Genomic DNA, 23,410 nt, shown 5'->3' on the forward strand with positions numbered 1-23,410 from the left:
TGTCTCCTCCATACTTCTGCTCTGTCGTCTCGGTGAGTCCGTCTCCCTCAGACTTTTCGACCAATATAGTAACGCATAGTAACGCATGCCTTTCCGTCCTCAGTAACGGTAACGGCGTTGCCAAGATGAGAAAAGTAATTAATTAGATTACCCACTACTGAAAAAAATAACGCCGTTATATTGTAACGCCGTTATTAACAACACTGGTCATGACCATGCCATTTATTTAGATATTGGGAAAAATACTTGGATAAAAAGAATATCTTGTAAAAATATTGGAGTAGAGAGACTGAAACAATGACATTTTGCGGCTCTCTTCGTCGCGTTTTCCTCGTTGTGAATAATTCCCCCTCAATGGGCTGCATACTAAATCAGATGAAATTGTGACTCCGCTGACGTCATCCACCTGTTGGGGACGCTCGAGCCCTATATTGGTAGCCGTGGCTAACCGGCAGATTAAAAGACTAATTTCTTATCATCTGCGCTTTAGGTGTGTAGTAGGTGTACCCTATTTTAATGTCACCAAGCAGTCTCATACAATCTTTTTTTTTAAATTGTTAGTTTTATTCTATAAAATCTATTTTATTGTGAAGAAAAAGAAGATTAAACCTCTTGCTGTTGTTGTTTTTTTGTCGCAATAAAGATGTTGGAAGGAAACCAGCAGGCAGTAGATTTATTGGCATTCGCAAAAGAAAATGAAAAAGTACAAAAACATAACATTAATATACAAAAGAAAAAAAAGGAAGGAAAAAAAGGTACAAAAAAAGTGCTCCGAGGGCTATATACCTTGTATATATACACATATAAAGCTTCAAGTTAAATGTCAGAGTAGTTGTATGTACAGTCCTTCATTGTTTCTCAAAACAACTTTCTTGAGACTGGATGTAAACATTTAGAGGTCAACATCTTTATCCAAACCGTTCAGTACTTTCTATGAAAAAATGACTAAGTGGATGTCAAGAAGAGTTGCAGGCACTTTTTTTTTTTTTTTTACATTCATGCATAAACAGTCCATCATATTTGAAAAATTGGCCTTTCTTGTCATTCCAATCCGCTTTTACAACAATAGCTTATGAACGCTAGTGTCAAAATGAACCTTAAAGCTTGAAACACTTTGGCATACAATAAAAAGCTTTCTAAAAGAGCTGATGAATTTCCAAAACCCGAAATGACAATGTCACCCTCAACTCAATGGCTGCCATTGACAACCAATCCATTTGAACTGGGAGGGGTCCCAGTTATTTAGATTGGAAGTCAATTGCTTTAAATGGCAGTGAAAGAGTTTAAGTCCGAGATCAGAGAAAATGGTTTTCCCAAGAATAGTGTATTTGAACCCTTTATAAACCTGCAATGGCATCCACATACTTTGACATCACCTTATGGGTCACAATGTTAACATTTGGGTACAAATTTGGCCTAAATGAAAAAAATGTAATGTTCACATACAGTGAGGAAAATTGTAATTTTCATGGTAGATGCTTGTCCACTGTGAGAGACAATCTAAAGAATAAAAAAATCCAGAAATCACTGTGTATGACTTTTTTTTTTTTTTTTTTTTTTACAATTTATTTGTATTATACTGCCGCAAATAAGTATTTGAAATGTTGAACACCTGTCTATTAGCTCGAAATGTGAGCCTCAAAGACCTGTTAGTCGCCTTTAAAAAGTCCAACGAATAAGTGAAGTGGAGGTCAACTTTTTGAGTCTTGACTTTTTGACCTGTTTAAGGCGGTCAGCTGCATGTAAACATCTAAAGTGCTGGCCAAAAGTATTGGGACCCCTGCAATTCTGTCAAATAATGCTCAATTTGTCCCAGAAAATGATTGCAATTACAAATTCTTTGGTAGTAATATCTTAATTTATTTTGCTTGCAATGAGAAAAACACAAAAGAGAATGAAAAAAAATCATTAGCATTTTACACAAAACTCCAAAAATGGACTGGACAAAGGTATTGACACCCACAGCCTAATAATTGGTAGCATAACCTTTAGACATAATAACTGCGAACAACCGCTTCCGGTATCCATCATTGAGCTTCCTACAATTCTCTGCTGGAATTTTAGACCATTCTTCTTTGGCCAACTGCTCCAGGTCTCTGAGATTTGAAGGCTGCCTTTTCTAAACTGCCATTTTCAGATCTCTCTACAGGTGTTCTATGGGATTCAGGTCTGGAATCATTGCTGGCTACTTTAGAAGTCTTCAGTGCTTTCTCTCAAACCATTTTCTAGTGTTTTTTGAGTGTGAGTCTAGTGTTTTGGGTCATTGTCCTGCTGGAAGACCCATGACCTCTGAGGGAGACCCAGCTTTCTCACACTGGGCCCTACATTATGCTGCAAAATTTGTTGGTAGTCTTCAGACTTCATAATGCCATGCAGACGGTCAAGCAGTCCAGTGCCAGAGGCAGCAAAGCAACCCCAAAACATCAGGCAACCTCCACCATGTTTGACTGTGGGGACCGTGTTCTCTTTGAAGGCCTCGTTTTTTTCCAGTACACTCTATGTCAGGGGTGGGCAAACTATTCCACAAAGGGCCGCAGTGGGTGCCGGTTTTTGCTCATACCCAGGTCTCTGAGATTTGAAGGCTGCCTTTTCTAAACTGCCATTTTCAGATCTCTCCACAGGTGTTCTATGGGATTCAGGTCTGGAATCATTGCTGGCTACTTTAGAAGTCTTCAGTGCTTTCTCTCAAACCATTTTCTAGTGTTTTTTGAGTGTGAGTCTAGTGTTTTGGGTCATTGTCCTGCTGGAAGACCCATGACCTCTGAGGGAGACCCAGCTTTCTCACACTGGGCCCTACATTATGCTGCAAAATTTGTTGGTAGTCTTCAGACTTCATAATGCCATGCAGACGGTCAAGCAGTCCAGTGCCAGAGGCAGCAAAGCAACCCCAAAACATCAGGCAACCTCCACCATGTTTGACTGTGGGGACCGTGTTCTCTTTGAAGGCCTCGTTTTTTTCCAGTACACTCTATGTCAGGGGTGGGCAAACTATTCCACAAAGGGCCGCAGTGGGTGCCGGTTTTTGCTCATACCCATCATGAGGACAGTCTTTCACCAATCTGGTTTCTTACAGGTGCAATCAGTTGATTGCAGTCAGGTGCTTCTGGTTTCCACTGAAACCTCATTGGTTAAACTGTCTGTGCTGAATCAGTTAGAAAAAAGACCAGGAGCCACTGCGGCCCTCGAGGACCGGTTTGCCCACCCCTGCTCTATGTTGATGCCTGTTGCCAAAAACCTCTATTTTTGTCTCATCTGACCAGAGAACATTCTTCCAAAACGTTTTTGGCTTTCTCAGGTAGGTTTTGGCAAACTCCAGCCTGACTTTTTTATGTCTCTGGGTTAGAAGTGGGGTCTTCCTGGGTCATAGAGTCCCTTTTCATTCAGACGCCAACGGATAGTACGGGTTGACACTGTTGTACCCTCAGACTGCAGGACAGCTTGAACTTGTTTGGATGTTAGTCGGTTCTTTATCCCCCATCCGCACAATCTTTCATTGAAATCTCTCGTCAATTTTTCTTTTCCGTCCACATTTAGGGAGGTTAGCCAGAGTGCCATGGGCTTTACACTTATTGATAACACTGCGCACAGTAAACACAACAACATTCAGGTCTTTGGAGATGGACTTGTAGCCTTGAGATTGCCCATGCTTCCTCACGATTTTGCTTCTCAAGTCCTCATACAATTCTTGGCCTTCTTTCTTTTCTCGATGCTCAATGTGGTACTCGCAAGGACACAGGACAGAGGTTGGGTCAACTTTAATCCATTTTAACTGGCTGCAAGTGTGATTTCGTCATTGCCAACACCTGTTATGTACCACGGGTAAGTAACAGGTGCTGGTAATTAGACAAATTAGAGAAGCATCACATGATTTTTCAAAGGGTGCCATTACTTTTGTCCGGCCCATGTTTGGAATTTTGCTTAAATGATGATGATTTAATTTTTTTTCCCATTCTTTTTTTGTGTTTTTTCATTGCAAGCAAAATATATTGCTATTTGTAACTGCAATCATTTTCTAGAAGAAATTGAGCATTATCTGACAGAATTGCAGGGGTGTCAATACTTTTGGCCAGCACTGTATCCACCCCATACAATCAGTAAGACTCCAATTACTAACATGGTCATGACCAAAGAGCTGTCCTAAGATACCAGAGACAGAATTGTAGACCTCTACAAGGCTGGATACGGCTACAGGGCAATTGCCAAGTAGCTTGATGATATAAGATCCACTGTTGGAGCAATTATTAGAAAATGGAAGAAGCCAAACATAAGTGTCAATTTCCCTCGGACTGGGGCACCATGCAAGATTTACCTTATAGAGTCTCAATGATCCTAAGAATAGTGAGGAATCAGCCAAGAACTACACAGGCCTCAATGACCTGAAAGGAGGTGGGACCACCATTTCCAAGGTTACTGTTGGTAATACACTAAGTCGTCACGGTTGCCTGCTTAAACCAGCACACGTCCTGGCCTGTTTTAAGTTTGCCGTTGACCATTTGGATGATCCAGAGAAGTCATGGGCGAAAGTCATGTGGGAGATTTTCGGTCTGAATTCCACTCATCGTGTTTGGAGGAAGAAGAATGATGAGGACCAAGAACACCATTCCTACTGTGGAGCATTGGGGTGGTAGTGTCATGCTTTAGATGTGTTTTTCTGCACATGGGTCTTGACAACTACAACTTATTTTCCTTACTGTATGTGGGCGCATGGTTAAAATTATGTTTTTTAAATCATTATTTTTTTTATCAACAATTTTGTTGCATTGAGGTAAACTTAATTAATTTTTGGGTGCTGAATGCGCACCACAGTACGCTAAAAATTTTTCTGGTGCAAAACAAGCACCTAAAATATAGTCCAAAAGTAATAATATGCAGCAAAATAATACCTGTAATGCGAGGTTTAGACTAGCGCTGCACCAATTAATCAATTAACTCGAGTAATTTGATTAGAAAAAAAGCTTCAAATCAAATTTTGCTACTTCAAGTATTCGTTTAGAGTGGCGTTGTAATGGTTTGAAAGTTTTTGCATTTAGTGTTATTGATTTGGGTAAATACACTGCCCTCTAGTGACAACAGTGAATAAGACATAACTCGTCTAACATGGTTTGATCCAGCTGCTCCCTGTTAAGACCAACATAAGATTGTAAGATTTTGTTTGAGCTAATATGATTGTTTATGTATGTTTTTTGTGGTAATATGTATTTGAACAATTCGTTAAGAGCATTGTTAAAAAAAAAAAAAAAAAACATTTTTAAAAGCATTTTAAAGCATTCAAGCTAGCGGACTTGATATGCAAGTTAGATAATTGTTCTTTTATTGTTCAATTCTTCAATTCTCATTAATCTTCTTAGACCTTTTGAAGCTTACGTTGTTATTTTCTTTACTCATTTAACATTTTTGTTGGAGCTAATATGTTTTTTTTAATGCATTTGTAATTTAGTTTATGGGTATATTTAGCTGTTTTTTTTGTGGGAAAATGTGTTTGAACGATTTGTTAAGAACATTGTAAAATTTTTAAAAAATCATTTTATAGCATTTAAGATCACAGACATTTGCTATGCAAGTTAACCGATTTTTCTTCCGTTGAATTTATATCCTCATGTATTAATTTTTTATACTGTTTGAGGCGAAGCTCAGCTATTTTAATGTATTTCTAAGTTAAAGTGCAATTTTGCATAGTTTGAAGAAACACTCAGGAAATTTATTTTGTATTTGCATTTAATGCGCTTTTGAAAGTGCAATCTCCTAAAATTTATTATGCAACACATTAAATGTTCCTAATCCGATTACTCGATTATTCAAGTTGATAGATTAATCGACTACAAAAATAATTGACAGCTGCAGCCCTAGTTTAGACAACTGTACACATGAAGAAACAATGACAATGATGCCTGCTGTACTGCACTGCTGCCAAAGTGCTCCATTAGCTGATAATTTGTCAACTATGATAAGCTAATGTTGAGATTCAGAAAAAATGTATACAACTTTGCTAAGGAGTGAAAAGTTAAACTTGTATGAGGTGAAAATATACATTTTAAGAACCTGTATAAAATACCACTAATATAATTCCAAAAATGCCAATTGCAAGGAAAACCAAAGCAAAAAGAAAAAAATACCTGACGGCGTATTTGAAATCAGTGACCAAAAATTGTATAGAATGATTTCATGCAACAGAAAATGAAAATATTTATTGGCGTTATTTATATATATGAATAAACAAAACGATGAAGTAATAAAAATGTTCATAAAAACTAAATATAATTCAAATGAATTTAATCATAAAAACTAAATATAATTCAAATGAATTTAAACAAAAAAGTAAAACACTCAAGTTATGTGCCTCAATAACACTCTAAAATGGATTTTTCTTTGTTTTTATTTTTCTTTTAAATTTCATTGTATTAAACGCATTACCTGCCATTGATAACGATAACCGTCCAATTCATTTAAACTGGAGGGCTGACTGTGAATGCCCATCTTTCAAAGTCATTGACGTCGTGAGATGTCCAATCCATTTTGAGGGGGTGAGTTTGGCAGCGAATGAATTAAACGATTGCCTAATGAAAGGGTTATAAAAATGTATACAGTATGTTCTGTAACATTCATATCATACATTCAGTAACTCAGGTTTCCTTTAAGTGAAATTTAAGTACAAAAAAAGAAAGATTTAGAACATTTAGAACGGCACAAAAAGAGTCAAAATTTTAAATGTTTCCTTCAAATGTGCAAAAATTACAACAACAATTTACAATATTTGACAGAAAAAAGTCACATTTTTTTGTAGGAAGAAGACTTTTGTTTTTCCTGAAAACGTCACACTTTGCTAGCAGCAAAATTGACGGTCACGCTTCCAGGAGGACGTGCCACCTGCATACTTGCGTCCCGCGGCCGTCCCTCATGTCCCTCCAGTGAAGACGCTCCTCCTCGCCGCTGCTGTTCTGGCCCAGGGCGGCCCAGCCGATCATCTCCTTGCGCTTGAGGCTTCGCCGGCTGTACACGGACGCCATCAGCGTAACGTCCGACAGCTGGAAGAGTGCCACCTGGAACACGAAGGTCTCCTTGTACACCGGGTTGGGTTGACAGCGCCGCACGGATGTCTTGCAGCGTGAGATCTCATGGCCCACCGAGTTCAGAAGCGTCAACCGGGCGAATGTGTCTGAAACACGAGTGGGAGATTGCTACAACGAAAGTATTAAGGCCAAACAACAAAAAATACAAGAATAAGTCATGCATTGTGTTATTACGAGATTAAAATCGTAATATTACAAGTAAAAAGTTGTAATATTATGAGAAAATAATCATTATATTATGAGACTAAAATCATAATTTGTAATATTATGAGATTAAAGCCATAATATTACTTAATATTTAATGAAAATTTTTCAAATTAGACTGGTCTACAAAATTTGGGAAAATATCTGGATCCAGACTTCATTACCTATTGACATGACACTTCGCCATTCTTTGCGTCACGCCTTATCAGAGGGGGTCGAGCTTCATTTAGTTTAGTCAGGTGAAGACGGCACACGCTCATGTCTAAGATGGATTCAAGCTTGGATTTTTGAAGAACTACGAAAACTATACCGCATACAAACAGGAAGGATTGTCTCAGGAGTGATTTGTTCGAGGATTCAAGGTAAATATTATATTTTTCGTACCATGCATGCATTTTGAAACGTGGAAGAATTCAATGGGAGAATGGGAACCGCTACAGCATTGGCCGACATATATACGTAAAATAGATGCGTAACTGCCCATTTTTTGCTCTTTCAACAAAGAATCGAGACAGTTTTACGTCCACAATTTAGTGCGCAGAAATGTTCTTCTTTGTTTACACATGGAGGCGGCTAATTTTCGTAACTGACTTGCCTAATAGTTGGCAATATTTATGCAAAACAAATGCTACCTGCATGCTTTTAACCAAGAATCGAGTCTGTTTTACGTCCATATCGATAAAGAATTCAGGGATTTAAGCATTTATTCACAAGAATTTTCGTCAGAAAAGCTCTGTTTACGTCAGGCGGCCACTACCCTCAGTCGCTAACAGACTAGAATTGTACTTCGACATACAGTGCCTTGCAAAAGTATTCGGCCCCCTTGAATCTTGCAACCTTTCGCCACATTTCAGGCTTCAAACATAAAGATATGAAATTTAATTTTTTTGTCAAGAATCAACAACAAGTGGGACACAATCGTGAAGTGGAACAACATTTATTGGATAATTTAAACTTTTTTAACAAATAAAAAACTGAAAAGTGGGGCGTGCAATATTATTCGGCCCCTTTACTTTCAGTGCAGCAAACTCACTCCAGAAGTTCAGTGAGGATCTCTGAATGATCCAATGTTGTCCTAAATGACCGATGATGATAAACAGAATCCACCTGTGTGTAATCAAGTCTCCGTATAAATGCACCTGCTCTGTGATAGTCTCAGGGTTCTGTTTAAAGTGCAGAGAGCATTATGAAAACCAAGGAACCCACCAGGCAGGTCCGAGATACTGTTGTGGAGAAGTTTAAAGCCGGATTTGGATACAAAAAGATTTCCCAAGCTTTAAACATCTCAAGGAGCACTGTGCAAGCCATCATATTGAAATGGAAGGAGCATCAGACCACTGCAAATCTACCAAGACCCGGCCGTCCTTCCAAACTTTCTTCTCAAACAAGGAGAAAACTGATCAGAGATGCAGCCAAGAGGCCCATGATCACTCTGGATGAACTGCAGAGATCTACAGCTGAGGTGGGAGAGTCTGTCCATAGGACAACAATCAGTCGTACACTGCACAAATCTGGCCTTTATGGAAGAGTGGCAAGAAGAAAGCCATTTCTCAAAGATATCCATAAAAAGTCTCGTTCAAAGTTTGCCACAAGCCACCTGGGAGACACACCAAACATGTGGAAGAAGGTGCTCTGGTCAGATGAAACCAAAATTGAACTTTTTGGCCACAATGCAAAACGATATGTTTGGCGTAAAAGCAACACAGCTCATCACCCTGAACACACCATCCCCACTGTCAAACATGGTAGTGGCAGCATCATGGTTTGGGCCTGCTTTTCTTCAGCAGGGACAGGGGGTTAAAATTGACGGGAAGATGGATGCAGCCAAATACAGGAACATTCTGGAAGAAAACCTGTTGGTATCTGCACAAGATCTGAGACTGGGGCGGAGATTTATCTTCCAACAGGACAATGATCCAAAACATAAAGCCAAATCTACAATGGAATGGTTAAAAAATAAGCGTATCCAGGTGTTAGAATGGCCAAGTCAAAGTCCAGACCTGAATCCAATCAAGAATCTGTGGAAAGAGCTGAAGACTGCTGTTCACAAACACTCTCCATCCAACTTCACTGAGCTCGAGCTGTTTTGCAAGGAAGAATGGGCAAGAATGTCAGTCTCTCGATGTGCAAAACTGATAGAAACCTACCCCAAGCGACTTGTAGCTGTAATTGGAGCAAAAGGTGGCGCTACAAAGTATTAACGCAAGGGGTCCGAATAATATTGCACGCCCCACTTTTCAGTTTTTTATTTGTTAAAAAAGTTTAAAGTATCCAATAAATTTTGTTCTACTTCACGATTGTGTCCCACTTGTTGTTGATTCTTGACAAAAAATTAAAATTTTATATCTTTATGTTTGAACCCTGAAATGTGGCGAAAGGTTGCAAGGTTCAAGGGGGCCGAATACTTTTGCAAGGCACTGTATATACGTAAAATAAACGCTAACTGCACGGTTTCTTTGCTATTAACCAAGAATCGAGACTGTTTTACGTCCATATCTATGAAGAATTTGGGGATTTAAGCATTTATTCACAAGAATTTTCGCCAGAAACGCTTTGTTTAGCGGCTGCTAGCCTCATTTGCTAACAGTATATGGTGTATAATGATAATAAAAGGCTATTCAATTCTCTAATAAGTTATGATTGTATATAAAATTTATTAATAATCTATTTACATATTATTTATAATTGATTCTGCATGTTTTCCTCAAGTATTAAGTTTCTTATGTTAAATTGAGTGATTTATTAGCTGTTGAAAACTTGCAGTAAGTTAAAAAAAAAAAAATTAAGTTGCTATTTTGGTCAAAAACTTATATATGTTAAATATTGCTATTGATCCTGAAAATATAGGTGATTATCACTGCATTTGGTGATTTTTGTGGTCTAGTGTAAAATCTGAGAGGCTTATAGCCAGGGGTGCACATAATTTTTTTGCCCAGGTTCTCACAGGAGGACCTAGAGATGTGACTTGGTCCTCATTGAGCTTGAGAGCCGACCTGCCTGATGCGATAAATTTATGACAAGCTTTACTTAGAGCCAATTAACTTTAATTAATTATATTAACAATTAATGCTTGATTAACATCAACTGGCACAACAAAATTGCCATTACTTTGAAGTGAAATGTAAAGAAATAAGAAGCACCAAATCAAAATAAAGGGCATTATGCGGCTCCCACATTAACTCCAAGCCTTTTTAAAAGTGGGATATCCTCCTCATAAGACCTCATTGAACGTGCATGTTTAGCTTTGTAAAATGCGAGCAAAAACACGTTTGTCAGTGCATGTCGCTGTTCATTACCTTTATTCCGCCACTTGTCCATAGGTTCGAGTGGGGTCCTGTTTGACATCGATAGTTTGCTTAATTGCCACATGCTCTCTGTTTTTTTCGTGCTTTTCAAAGTTTGGATGGCTGAAATTCTTTGACCCTAAATAAAATGCGCTGCTCTTATCGGCGACATTGGGATTCTCACGGCACATTTTGTACCGCATTTCCGTGCGAGCATCATTTGCTTCTAGCCATGGTACCTCCTGTAGCCACTTTTCAGCAAAAGTCCTTTTTTTCGGTAGCTCCGGTGACGTCTCTGTCGTCTGTCTGTCTTTTGACGGGGGTGGGGGAACACGGAAGTAATTTAGTGATGGCCAAATGAAGCCTCATGAAGCAATGAAGCTTTGCAGCCAATTGGTTTGCACATGTAGCAAAGCTTCATGGTGCTTCATTTACCCTATGGCGCCATCAAGTGGTCTAGAAGCCCAAGAGGTCATCATTGTTAAGAATTCAATGGCTATTTGCTTGGGACAAAGATATGAATGTGCTTGTGTTAGTAATTTAGTATGTGAACAAAATACAACAAGTGCTAAGGGTAATTTGTTATTCATTTTTATTTAGAAATAATAGCTTTCCCACAGTGGCTGGCTTTAAACAGTTTCTTTTTTTTTTGGAAAATATTTCACCAGCTTTAGAAAATATTCTTTCACAAGGCACAGATGAAGCTGGGGTGCAGAGAAATGTGAGTGCCAGTTTATATAAATTTGGGTAGGTATTCTTTTGTGCCTCCCAGTACACTAATGGATTGTTCATTCTGTTGATGTTTGGTTCAGATAGGTACACACACACACTCACATTTATATTAAAGTAGTTTTTCTCCCTTACCTTATTGAAAGCAATCAAATAAAAATGTTCCCATACAGGGGAGGATCGCTCTTTTCGCGCAGGTTCCATCGCAAGCAAAGGACAAGGCTCGAAAAAAGATTGCACTGGTTGCACTGTTGCGCACAGATGTAACAAGTACAGGAGCCCGAAATCCACAAAATGTGAGATAACAGGCGATCGCCATTGCGTTTTGCAACCAATTTATACCGTAGTCTGTCCTGTTTTTGCAATGTGCGCCAAACGTTGGATCACTTCCGAAGCACTCACGAGATTCAGCCGGCCGCCGGCGAGGCTTCCCACGTCATCATTTCCGGGTTTTGCCGAAATGAAGCGCGCCACGCTACAAGCTTCGTGGAAACCCCCCTCCCATTACTCGACACAAGCTTCGGAACCTCGGCTCATTTCGTCCCATCACTAAAGTAATTACTCAGTGTGGCCTGCCTCTTCAAAATTTTGAGAAGTTATTTTCTCGTGTCCGCCGCAAATACAGTGGTCAGCCATCGGTACGCAAAAGCGTATGGAAGCCGTTGAGGGCCAGCGCATTTGTCTACGTCCAGTACGCATGCGCGCATGCGGACCACTTATGTGCACCCCTGCTTATAGCCATTTTAAGTTGTGTTATACTTATATAAAAAAATAATGAATTGGGATTTTATTAGAAAACGACTTTGAATTCTCTCATGCCGCTGCTCACGGAGACTCATAAATGCCTACGGGAGGTGGCTTTTTTGGTTTTAGGTCACTAGTGGCTTTGGTTTTGAAAATATTTGAATTTTAAGTTTTTGAAAATAGGCCCCCTACGAATCGACGCAGTTTCCCGTGTCATGTCAACAGGTTATGAAGTCTATGCTGCTTCCAAGATAAAAATGGCTAAAGCGTACTTGCTGTGATCACATAGATTGGAAAATAAAATATTTTAGTGCTGGTTGGCCAAAGTATTCAAGATATTTGGGTCTATCACTACCTTGATCCACTTCCCACAGCTCTTGTTAAAACCGACCTTCCCTCAGTTGCTTCCCTCATCACCAATATCATCCACTTCTGTCTCATATCTGGTATAGTCTGTCCATCTCTCAAAGTTGCTAGCATCACCCCTATTCTCAAGAAACCTTGACTGGATCACACCAATTTTAACCACGTCCTCCCCATCTCTAATTTAACCTTCATCTCGAAAATTCATGAAAAATTCATCACCTCTCAACTCCAAGACCATCTCACCAACAATACATGTGAAAACCCCTATCAAAATTTGAAAAATTAAGTGAAATTGGTTGAAATTTCAAGTTCTGCCAACTTTTTTTGACAGTGCCCGCCTACCCGGAGGTCTGTTGGCTGCCACGTTCCTGAAGTGGCTTCCCTTGATGATTTCCACAGACATCCTCCCAGTGGCGGCGCTGTACGAGAGGCCCATCAGGAGCTCGGGGACGGCGCCGTGGGTCAGCGACTGAGTAGATGAGGCGCCGTCACCCACCAGGCTCAGTTCTGAATCCAGGCTCTAGGGAGAACCACACAAGGAACACGTTGAGTCGTGCAGGGCAAGGGTGAAGAAGATAAAGCGTTTCCTCAGAACACCTTGATGTTGCAGCGAGGTTCAAGGACCAGATGGAGGTCAGAGGATCCTCCGGCCCGGTCCACGCTGGCCAGAGGCAGAAGCTTCTCGCCCATCATCCTCCGCCGGGCCATCCTTCCCTCCAGCGCATACATGCGAAAGCGGAGTGCCGACACCGCCAGCCGTGAGGCTTCCACGTGCGTCAAGGCGAAGGTCTGGCCGAAGACAAGCGGCGCCGGAGCGTCCGGGTGGCCCGAGACCACCCGCTTCAATGAAGTCTTGTGTCGCTGCTTCTTGGCTGGCATGAGGACCACGTGGACCTGCCATGCCTCCATCCCGCTGCGACGCCGGTCAGGTAGATCTCGCGCCGAAGTGACAGTGACCAGCAGCTTCTCAGTCGCTGCCCGGTACTCCAGCGAAACCAGCAGGTCGCAGCACTTGGAGACTAGTTGCCGTGGAGAGGAGACAGTCTCCGGCGGGGGGGTGGCGTCTTGTAGGCGGGGCTCCTGATGACCCTAGGAAAAGAAGCTTTGATTGACATCATCATATACTGTATAACACGCATATATTGAAGAAGATACGAAAAGTCAAACTCGGCAGCTTTAGTAAGCAGCGGCCATTTTGAAGCAGTGGACCTACGATGACTGATTTTCTCCATTAAACAACTCTCAACTCAGCAAAATCCTGACAGATTTTCCAAACGGTTCGGATTATAACAAACCATACTAGTGTGGCTATGATTCTGACTGAATGTTGAAATATATATATTTTTTAAGCATGCGGTTAAGTTAGTTCACGTAAAATCAGGCCGTTGGAAAATTTGAAGATTGAGCAATTTGTAGCAATTTCAAAGTACTCACTCCATTGAGTATAATGCATTTAGTTATATTTGATTGTACATACATTGATCCCTCGTTTTTCACGGTTAATGGGGACTAGAACATTGCCTGGCACGGCCAGACTGTTCTCCCTGTATTTATTAAACAGCGGGAGAACAGTCTGGGACCCAGCTCCTCATTGGCCTCTCAAGCCTGAACAAAAGTAACTGTGCAATCAGATTCGTTTATTTGCGTTGTGTTCTTAAGGAGCAATGTCACTCTTGCGTGTCAGAAGTCATCTCCACATCAACACAGATGGCGAACGGGAGAGCCGAGAATATGTTCCAATCCGCGGTAAATTCAGTTTTAAATGACCAAAAACACATCGAGTCGCTAAAACCAACAGTCTATTAGATTAAAGAGGCCTGTAACTGTCAACATGGGTAAACCTCAACCATGAGAGAAAGAATGTGGACAAAAAAACAGAAAATAACATTGTTTGATTTTTAACTCATTCACTCCCAGCCATTTTCACCAGAGCAAGGCCCTTTGCTCCTGGTCGTTTTTCTGGATTTTGAGTGATTTTGCAAGGCCCACAGAAAATTCTGTTCTATTGCTATAAAAACATAGAACCCACCAAAAGAAGGATTAGACTTTCTTCTTTCAGCAGAAAAAAGTAAGTTCATATCTTTTTCCATTCTTTAGAAATCAGCATTAGAAAATAGCTTAGTTTGAGCAATTTTCCAATTTCTGATGAAAAAACGGAGAAAATGAGCTTTTTGTAAACGCATACATTTCAAACATAACTTTGACTTTAACACAGCTATGTTTTGCATTAGTTACATCCCAAACATCTGAATAATGTTTTCCTTTTACAAAATATCATAATGAACAAGACAAATAGAGCTTTTGAGAGCAAAGTAACCATTTGTTTACACATGAGTACTGAGAGATGACGCCTGTTGTCTGCCGTGTAAACTTTTCCCTCATCGTTGTCTGTCTCAAAAAAATGGATTATTTTTTTATCTCTGTGGGGTCTGCTTGGCGAGCCCGCTGCACGGTGGTCTCAGTCGGTTTGTTCCGTCGTCCAACGCCTGGCATTCCAGGCGTCCTCTCGGTTGTTTTGTTCGGTCGTCCGCCGCCTGGCATACTGCCGCCAGTGCTCCGACCGTGCTGCCCGGCCTTTCATTGCTGTTGAATCGGGTTGCGGGTCTTTACAAAATGCGCGACAGCCCTCCAGCGGCCAGTTTTATTGCTTTAAAATGGGTTTGGAGCCTTGTTTTTTGTTTCTCAGATAGATCCCAAGCTATAGATTCTTCTTGTAAGAAAAAAAACGCAAAATACGTATAAATACGTTTTTGGGACAATAAAGCATTTAAAAATAGAACGTATTTATACGTTTCTGGGAGCAAATGAGTTAAAGAATTTATTTACAAATTAGAGTGGAAAATAAGTATTTGGTCACCTACAAAGAAGCAAGATTTCTGGCTTGTCCAAGAGGTCTAACTTCTTTTAACGAGGTTCAACTCGTTACCTGTATTAATGGCACCTGTTTTTGGTATAAAAGACACCTGTCCACAGCCTCAGTCAGTCACACTCCAAACTCCACTATGGCCAAGACCTAAGAGCTGTCGAAGGACACCAGAGACAAAATTGTAGACCTGCACCAGGCAAGACTGAATTTGCAATAGGTAAAAAGCTTGGTGTAAAAAATATCAACTGTGGGAGCAATTATTAGAAAATGGAAGACATACAAGACCACTGATAATCTCCCTCGATCTGGGGCTCCATGCAAGATCTCACCCCGTGGCGTCAAAATGATAACAAGACTGGTGAGCAAAAATCCCAGAACCACACGGGGGGACCTAGTGAATGACCTACAGAGAGCTGGGACCACAGTAACAAAAGCTACAATCAGTAACACAATTCGTCGCCAGGGACTCAAATCCTGCACTGGCAGACGTGTCCCCCTGCTGAAGAAAGTACACGTCCAGGCCCGTCTGCGGTTAGCTAGAGAGCATTTGGATGATCCAGAAGAGGACTGGGAGAATGTGTTATGGTCAGATGAAACCAAAATAGAACTTTTTGGTAGAAACACAAGTTCTCGTGTTTGGAGGAGAAAGAATACTGAACTGCATCCGAAGAACACCATACCCACTGTGAAGCATGGGGGTGGAAACATCATGCTTTGGGGCTGTTTTTCTGCAAAAGGACCAGGACGACTGATCTGTGTAAAAGAAAGAATGAATGGGGCCATGTATCGAGAGATTTTGAGTGAAAATCTCCTTCTATTCGCAAGGGCATTGAAGATGAGACGTGGCTGGGTCTTTCAGCATGACAATGATCCCAAACACACAGCCAGGGCAACAAAGGAGTGTTGCGCTGTGTCCGTGTTGCCCAGCGACAGCCCCAAAACATCACTGCTCTAGAGGAGATCTGCGTGGAGGAATGGGACAAAATGCCAGCAACAGTGTGTGAAAAGCTTGTGAAGAGTTTACAGAAAACGTTTGGCCTCCGTTATTGCCAACAAAGGGTACATAACAAAGTACTGAGAAGAACTTTTGGTATTGACCAAATACTTATTTTCCACCATGATTTGCAAATAAATTCTTTAAAAGTCAAACAATGTGATTTTCTGTTTTTTTTTTTTTTCCCACATTCTGTCTCTCATAGTTCAGGTTTCCCCATGTTGACAATTACAGGCCTCTCTAATATTTTCAAATGGGAGAACTTGCACAATTAGTGGTTGACTAAATACTTATTTGCCCCACTGTATTTATATATTTTCATTTAGGAATGGAAGATAAATAAATTTAGCAATATAACCGCGCCGTACTTGAGGGTCTAACGTGGCGTCGACAGCGGTTGTCTGATGGTGTAATGCCTCCACGTCTTCCGAATCACCATCCATGATTGGGAGTTCGGGGGCTGAGGGAGCGGGACTTTCCTCCACGGTGGCCAATGAATATTGTTGCTGTAGCTGTAGCATGGGTCCCTCCGGCACCCCCTGGAGGTCATCCAGACGGTTGTGATGATCGTCCGCCTCAACGACAGCCGGCGGGAAAACATCTGAGACCAAATTTGGATGTTAGCTAGACATCAACTGGCGACCAGTCCAGTGTTCATTCACCTGATATTTACCTTCAGAATCTGACAGCTCAGTGCTGGCGTCCCGTTGCTCCGATGAATGAGAGAACTGATTACGAAGTTCAGTAACTCGTGTAGGCTGTTCGCCGACTTTGGACGGCACTGATCGCAAACTCTGCGAACGCGACACGGAGATCTCAAAGTTCTTCATCACCTGGTTGTCGCTGTCTGAAGACGATTGGCCACCATCAGCGTCCGCGCTCGAGGTCCTGTCTAGACGTGTGCCGAATACGGGACAAACATCAATCAGCTTTGAGCACAAATGTTTTGCACCATGAGAACCTGCACACGGTCAAGTAGTCCAGTGCCAGAGGTAGCAAAGCAACCCCAAAATATCAGGAAACCCCTGCCATGTTTAACTGTGAGGACAGTGTTCTTTTCTTTGAAGGCCTCCTTTTTTTCCCCTGTAAACTCTATGTTGATGCCTTTTCCCAAAAAGCTCTACTTTTGTCTCGTCTTACCAGAAAACATTCTTTCAAAACGTTTTTAGCTTTCGCAGGTAAGTTTTGGCTAACTCCAGCCTGGCTTTTTTATGTCTCTGGGTCAGAAGTGGGATCTTCCTGGGTATCCTACCATAGAGTCCCGTTTCATTAAAATGCCGACAAATAGTACGGGTTGACACTGTTGTACCCTCGGACTGCAGGAAAGCTTGAACTTGTTTGGATGTTAGTCAAAGTTCTTTATCCACCATCCGCACAATGTTTCGTTGAAATCTCTCGTCAATTTTTCCTTTCCATGCACATCTAGGGAGGTCAACCACAGTGCCACGGGCTTTACACTTATTGATGACACTGCGCACGGAAGACACAGGAATATTCAGGTCTTTGGAGATGGACTTGTAGCCTTGAGATTGCCCATGCTTCCCCACAATTTTGCTTCCCAAGTACTCAGACAGTTCTTTGGTCTTCTTTCTTTTCACCATGCTTAATGTGGTACACAAAAGGACACAGGTTGAGTCAACTTTAATCCATTTTAACTGGCTGCAAGTGTGATTGAATTATTGCCATCACCTGTTATTTGCCACAGGTAAGTAACAGGTGCAGTTAATTACACAAATTAGAGAAGCAACACATGATTTTTCCAATACTTTTGTCTGGCCCATTTTTGGAGTGTTGTCTAAAATGAATTTTTTTTTTTTTTTCAATTTTCTTGTGTTTTTTTTATTGCAAGCAAAATAAATGAAGATATTACTACCAAAGCATTTGTAATTGCAATCATTTTCTGGGAGAAACTCAGCATTGTCTGACAGAATTGCAAGGGTGCCAATACTTTTGGCCAGCAGTGTAGGCACTTCCAGGAGTTAACACAACCACGCAGAGCACAGAAAATCCCCGGGTCTCTTCTACGTTGAGCTGGAGAATCCGTGGGTTCTTCTGGTTTGATTTGGCAGTTTAAAGCTTTGTCTACTTCAACCGCAGTTATTGGTGTTCTGTCTAAATCGGAAGTCCGTAGCGGACAATGTCAAAAGGAGGCGCCGCCCAACTATTGCTCAGGAAAGTTGTCTATAAAGTTTTTGTACAATTCTTTTGTCGCACGACCATTTCCTAGCAGGCACTTTTCTTGGCTTGCGCGTTGGTATAAGTCTAGCTTTCCCGCCTGATCCTTGATCAACATCTTTTGTTTTCCTTTTGCGTCGCCTCTGGCTGCCTGGAACACGACGATGACCTCCAGCCTTGATGCATCGTTTGAGTGTGTCGATGTCAAGTAAGCGAATGTTTTCTTTCAGTTAATACAATATTTGAAAGACATATCTAAGCATTTTAGATTCAGAAAATTCTAATGTCATCTTGCTTCCTGACTCAATTATGCCTCTCTATAGCAATACTAAAAAATAGCAAAACTTGGTGTCATTTAAGCACGATTGTAGTCCGCCTCTCCGCCATATCTAAAAGTCACAACACGAACCACATATCTGCAGAGGAGCACAGAAGACCAACTAAAGTACCTTGAAAAATGTAATTCTGTGTAATTTCAATGGAAATTGTTGCACAAACCAAGGTTGTAGAAAAATAATGTAAAAAAAATAAAAATAAAAATCTACTTCAGTGCCAATTTAAAGCAAAACGAAAGCATAATTGCTTCGACTGGTGACCATTCATTTACGGTTAGATTACTTTGATGAACTCATATGTTGAACGATAGCTAGAATTTTCAAGACGCCACCTACGTATGCCACTTACAAGCGTTCTGCCAGGGTTTGCCTTGAAGATGTAGCGTTCCCTCAAATATCTCTTCGGCGATTCACCTGGAGTTTGCGCTACTAGTCACCTCCGAACAAAGAGGAATTGCTGCTTGTTCAAACGGTTGAGATCCGTTGAAAACTTGCTAACAGCTTATATATTGTTTGCGGTGCGACCGGCCTGGCGTGTCCCGTTGAATATTGTCCGCCGTACTTGAGGCATGTTTGCTTTAAACCTTTTGTTGACTTTTTCGAACACACTTCAGCAGAGACAACGCCCACTTTTCCAAACTCACCATTTCCTCAAGTCTCAAAATGTGATCATTAAATTGTCCGTCCCAGTCAAAATAGATTGGACGTCTATCGCCGTCAATGGCAGCCAGTGAACTAATTTATGAAATGATATTAAAGCCGTAAGAAGGGTAGATTGTTGATCTACAGGTAGTCTCCGGGTTACGACGTACCCGACTTACGTGATTTCGACTTTACGACGCTTAACATTGTCTTGTTCACCACCTCAGCATTGATGGTAAGTACAGTATATTATTTTGTCATTCAATTTTATTATTTATTAGGTCTAATCTAAATGGTTGATCTCTACAGTAATTGCTATGCATATCTGGTATTTCATTATACTACAGTACAGTGCCCTCCATAATTATTGGCACCCCTGAAAAAGATGTGTTTTTTAGCTTCTAATATTTTTTTTAAAAATTCAAATAATATGGGACCTTAAGGAAAAAAAGAGAAAAATCCAACCTTCAATACAAGTGCATTCATTCTGTAGGGAAAAAAATCCCACATAAAGAAAAAAATACTTGACATCAAATAAGGTGTGTCACAATTATTAGCACCCCTGGTGTTATTACTTTGTACAACCCCCTTTTGCCAACAAAACAAGGTCTGGGGACTGAGATGGCCATGGGAGGAGCGTGATTTTGTGTCTGGTGAACCATTTCTGTGTAGATTTGGCCATATGTTTAGGGTCATCGTCTTGCTGAAAGACCCAGTGACGACCCATCTTCAGCTTTCGGGCAGAGGGCAACAGATTTTGATTTAAAATGTCCTAGTATTTCAAAGCATTCATGATGCCATGCTGCACCCTAACAAGGTTCCCAGGGCCTTTGGAAGCAAAACAGCCCCACAGCATCACTGACCCACCCCCATACTTCACAGTGGGTATGAGGTGCTTTTTAGCATGCACATCTTTCGTGGCACGCCAGACCCACTTAGAGTGTTTGTTGCTAAAAAGCTCAATCTTGGTCTCACACAAAAATACACACGGTCCCAGGCTTCAACATGGACCGTGTGCTTTGGTCAGATGAGACCAAGATTGAGCTTTTTCGCAACAAACACTTTAAGTGGGTCAGCCAGTAACCCTTTATTTGACAGCAGCATCATATGACTTTCATAAGACCAAACCATGAACCACCATGAAGCTTTGAACCAATTGGCTGCAAAACTCCATTGCTTTAAGAAGCTTTATTTGGCCATCACTGTTCTCTTGGGGCAGCCAACATGCCTGCTACAATGCATTGCAGCGCTACAGATGTAAATAACAAAATTCCTGTTATATGCTAATTCATGTTCTATGCTAATTATTTCTTCAGTTACTGTTCTTGTTGTTTCATTAATTGCTAGTTATGGAATTTGGTAACACTTTATTTGACAGTGGCGCTATTAGACTGTCACAAGACCATCATAATTATGACATGACACTGCCATTAGCATTAATGAATGCTTATGACAGATGTCATTTTGTGTCATCCGGCAAATGATCTCCCTTTTCCATCCATCCATCCATCCATCCATCCATCCATCCATCCATCCATCCATCCATCCATCCATCCATCCATCCATCCATCCATCCATCCATCCATCCATCCATCCATCCATCCATCCATCCATCCATCCATCCATCCATCCATCCATCCATCCATCCATCCATCCATCCATCACATACAATACATGTTTTTGGACAGTTATTTTGGTATTTAGCAGTACTTAAAGGGTCATTCCGACTTGCGTGGAAATTTGGGTTACGTCGCCAACATAGGAATGGAACTTGTTTGTAAATTGGGGACTACCTGTGTTTCTTTTGTTTCAAAATAATGTTGTAAGTGAAAGTATGTCTGTGGATGTCCTAGCCCACACTCACCTCTACTGGCTTTTATTGTTGTTACACTTCCTATTTTATGTGGCAACCTTGGCAGACCTGGGAGTGCACTTGCAGCTCATGACAATCAACACTGCTTTTAAGGAGCGGCCTGGGCAGCAAGCAAGTGCCAGATGATTCTGCCAATCAGCAGTGGTACATCGGCCAACTACGCCTGTACTTCTTGACAATCGTTTATCGAACTCTTGACTAATCTTGTTCTTTGCCATCAGGACAACCACCCATCAAGCCCTCGTAGCCATAGCCTGAGCCACAGCCATAGCCATTGTTCAATAAAAACCCTTCACTCCACTTCCGTTTCCTGGTTGCGCTTTGGTCCACATCGACTTTGCCAACTTTGCCGCGACAATGTCAAAATTACTGTGTGGTCAACAGTTCATTTTAAGAACAACACTGGTTTGTCTATCGCTGTCAATGGCAGCCAATGAGTTAAGAAATTGGAAAAAAAAAAAAAAAGGAAGTGGATGAGAGACATTTTTATTAATGCTAGTACTAATTTATGAAATAACATTAAATCCGTTAGAAAAGCAGGGAAGGTTGTTGATGTTTCCTTTGTTTCACTGGCAAAAGTTACTGGTAGGTGAAGGTATAAAGTGTTCCTTTAAAAAAAAAAAAAAGAAAAAAAACATATAGTTCGTCTACTTCCGTCAATGGCAGCTAATGAGTTAATAAGGAGATTTTTTCCCCCCATCTTTCTGCGTAACATCCGTCCATGTAAATACATTGGTACCTCTACATGTGAAGTTAATTCGTTCCAGCACCCTGGCGGTAAGTCGAAAAGGTTGTATGTCGAGCAGGATTTTCCTATAAGAAAACATAATTCCACTAATTCGTTCCACAGCCGGAAAACCTATAATAAATCTTTAATAAATATAGCTTGTACTATTACAAATGGCAATTACACATAGTAAAACAAATGAATTATAAATAAAAATTGGAATAATAATATAATAATAATAATTCCTGTAATAATGTAACGAATCAGGCTCTAATGTGGTGGACGTGTTTTGTGTGCTGTACCTGAAGGCCCTGCGTGGCAGAAGTGACAGTGAAAAAAGGTGCTGTAAAGATTTTACCTTCTCTTTTAACGTTTTGTTGTTGGCGTCAACTGCGGCGGACAGTAGGCTGTTGTTTTACACAAGTTCTGAAATAGATGATTAAAAACCTGCCGAAGATTTCTTTGGCGTTGTTACCAAAATAATAATTTATCAGCTTGACTTATAAAGACTGGCGAACAGAGGTCGGAGGAGGACCATGGAGATCGTAGACATTCTACGACCGTATTGTCGAGCCAGTTCCCGGATGCGCACACCACCCGCTCATATTATTCTATCATTTCCATCTTCATTTCAATGGTAAGCCTCACCTTTTTCCTTTTTTTCACCACCTGCACTAACATTCTTGTAACACGTTTGTTTATCTCACAAGAAAATCTGCCGTACGTCTGTCTTGCGGCAAGACAAAGAAACTGCGGCGCTGTCATAAATCGTCGTATTTCGAGCATGTCGTCGAATTTAGAAACAAATGGCGAGTCAAATTTTACATCGGTTGTCGAAAAGATTGTGTGTCGAAGTGGTCGTATGTCGAGGTACCACTGTAGTTTATATTAAAACATGGACAACTGCAAAGGTGTTTAAGGTGTCTTTTCTCTTAAATTTGATGACTTTTTTTTTTTAACCTGTCCTGTTCAGCTGTTTGACACAGAGAAATTTGATGTCATTTGAGTGTGGCTTATATCAGGTGCGTTTTATAAAGCAGTATTTACACTAAGTTAAACGCATCCCGTTATTTTGTCACGAGGCCCTCACCGACGCCTTGCCGTGCCAGCTGCGAGCGCTCGGTCCTGGAGCGCCGTCGCCGCTGTTGCTGCTCCAGACACGGGGCTCCGCCAACTTTGGAGAAGCAGAGCATCTTGTTGATGAAGAGGAAGACAAGCGCCAGGGCCGCAATGAAGACCCCCACCACCGACAGGAAGCCCACCGCCTCCGGCGTGACTGGTCGCAGGAGGAAGAGGGGACACACAATGACACACTGATCAGACCACACTAACAAACAACCTACACACACACAAGCACACGCAGCATGGAACACACAAACACAACAACACAAAGTCATTTAATTT

General features: G+C 41.0%; 1 protein-coding gene across 5 annotated transcripts in view; it reads right to left on the bottom strand.

Annotated features, from left to right (window-relative positions):
* Window positions 1–599: 599 nt before the first annotated feature.
* The window catches only part of syt16 (synaptotagmin XVI), a 38,834-nt gene continuing 16,023 nt past the window's right edge, over window positions 600–23,410 (bottom strand). For 3 of the 5 annotated variants that reach the window (XM_057860018.1, XM_057860019.1, XM_057860017.1), the window contains exons 2-7: window positions 23,097–23,282; window positions 16,928–17,146; window positions 16,623–16,855; window positions 12,992–13,483; window positions 12,737–12,914; window positions 601–7,153 (exon numbers count right to left, since the gene is read on the bottom strand). In XM_057860018.1, coding sequence (XP_057716001.1) covers window positions 6,840–7,153; window positions 12,737–12,914; window positions 12,992–13,483; window positions 16,623–16,855; window positions 16,928–17,146; window positions 23,097–23,282 — 1,622 coding nt within the window. In that variant the 3' untranslated portion in view covers window positions 601–6,839. Of the gene's footprint in view, window positions 7,154–12,736; window positions 12,915–12,991; window positions 13,484–16,622; window positions 16,856–16,927; window positions 17,147–23,096; window positions 23,346–23,410 lie in introns of all 5 variants that reach the window. The other 2 variants (XM_057860015.1, XM_057860016.1) reach the window with 2 other exon arrangements.

This window comes from Corythoichthys intestinalis, chromosome 15, assembly GCF_030265065.1.
Source record: "Corythoichthys intestinalis isolate RoL2023-P3 chromosome 15, ASM3026506v1, whole genome shotgun sequence".
NCBI lineage: Eukaryota > Metazoa > Chordata > Actinopteri > Syngnathiformes > Syngnathidae > Corythoichthys > Corythoichthys intestinalis.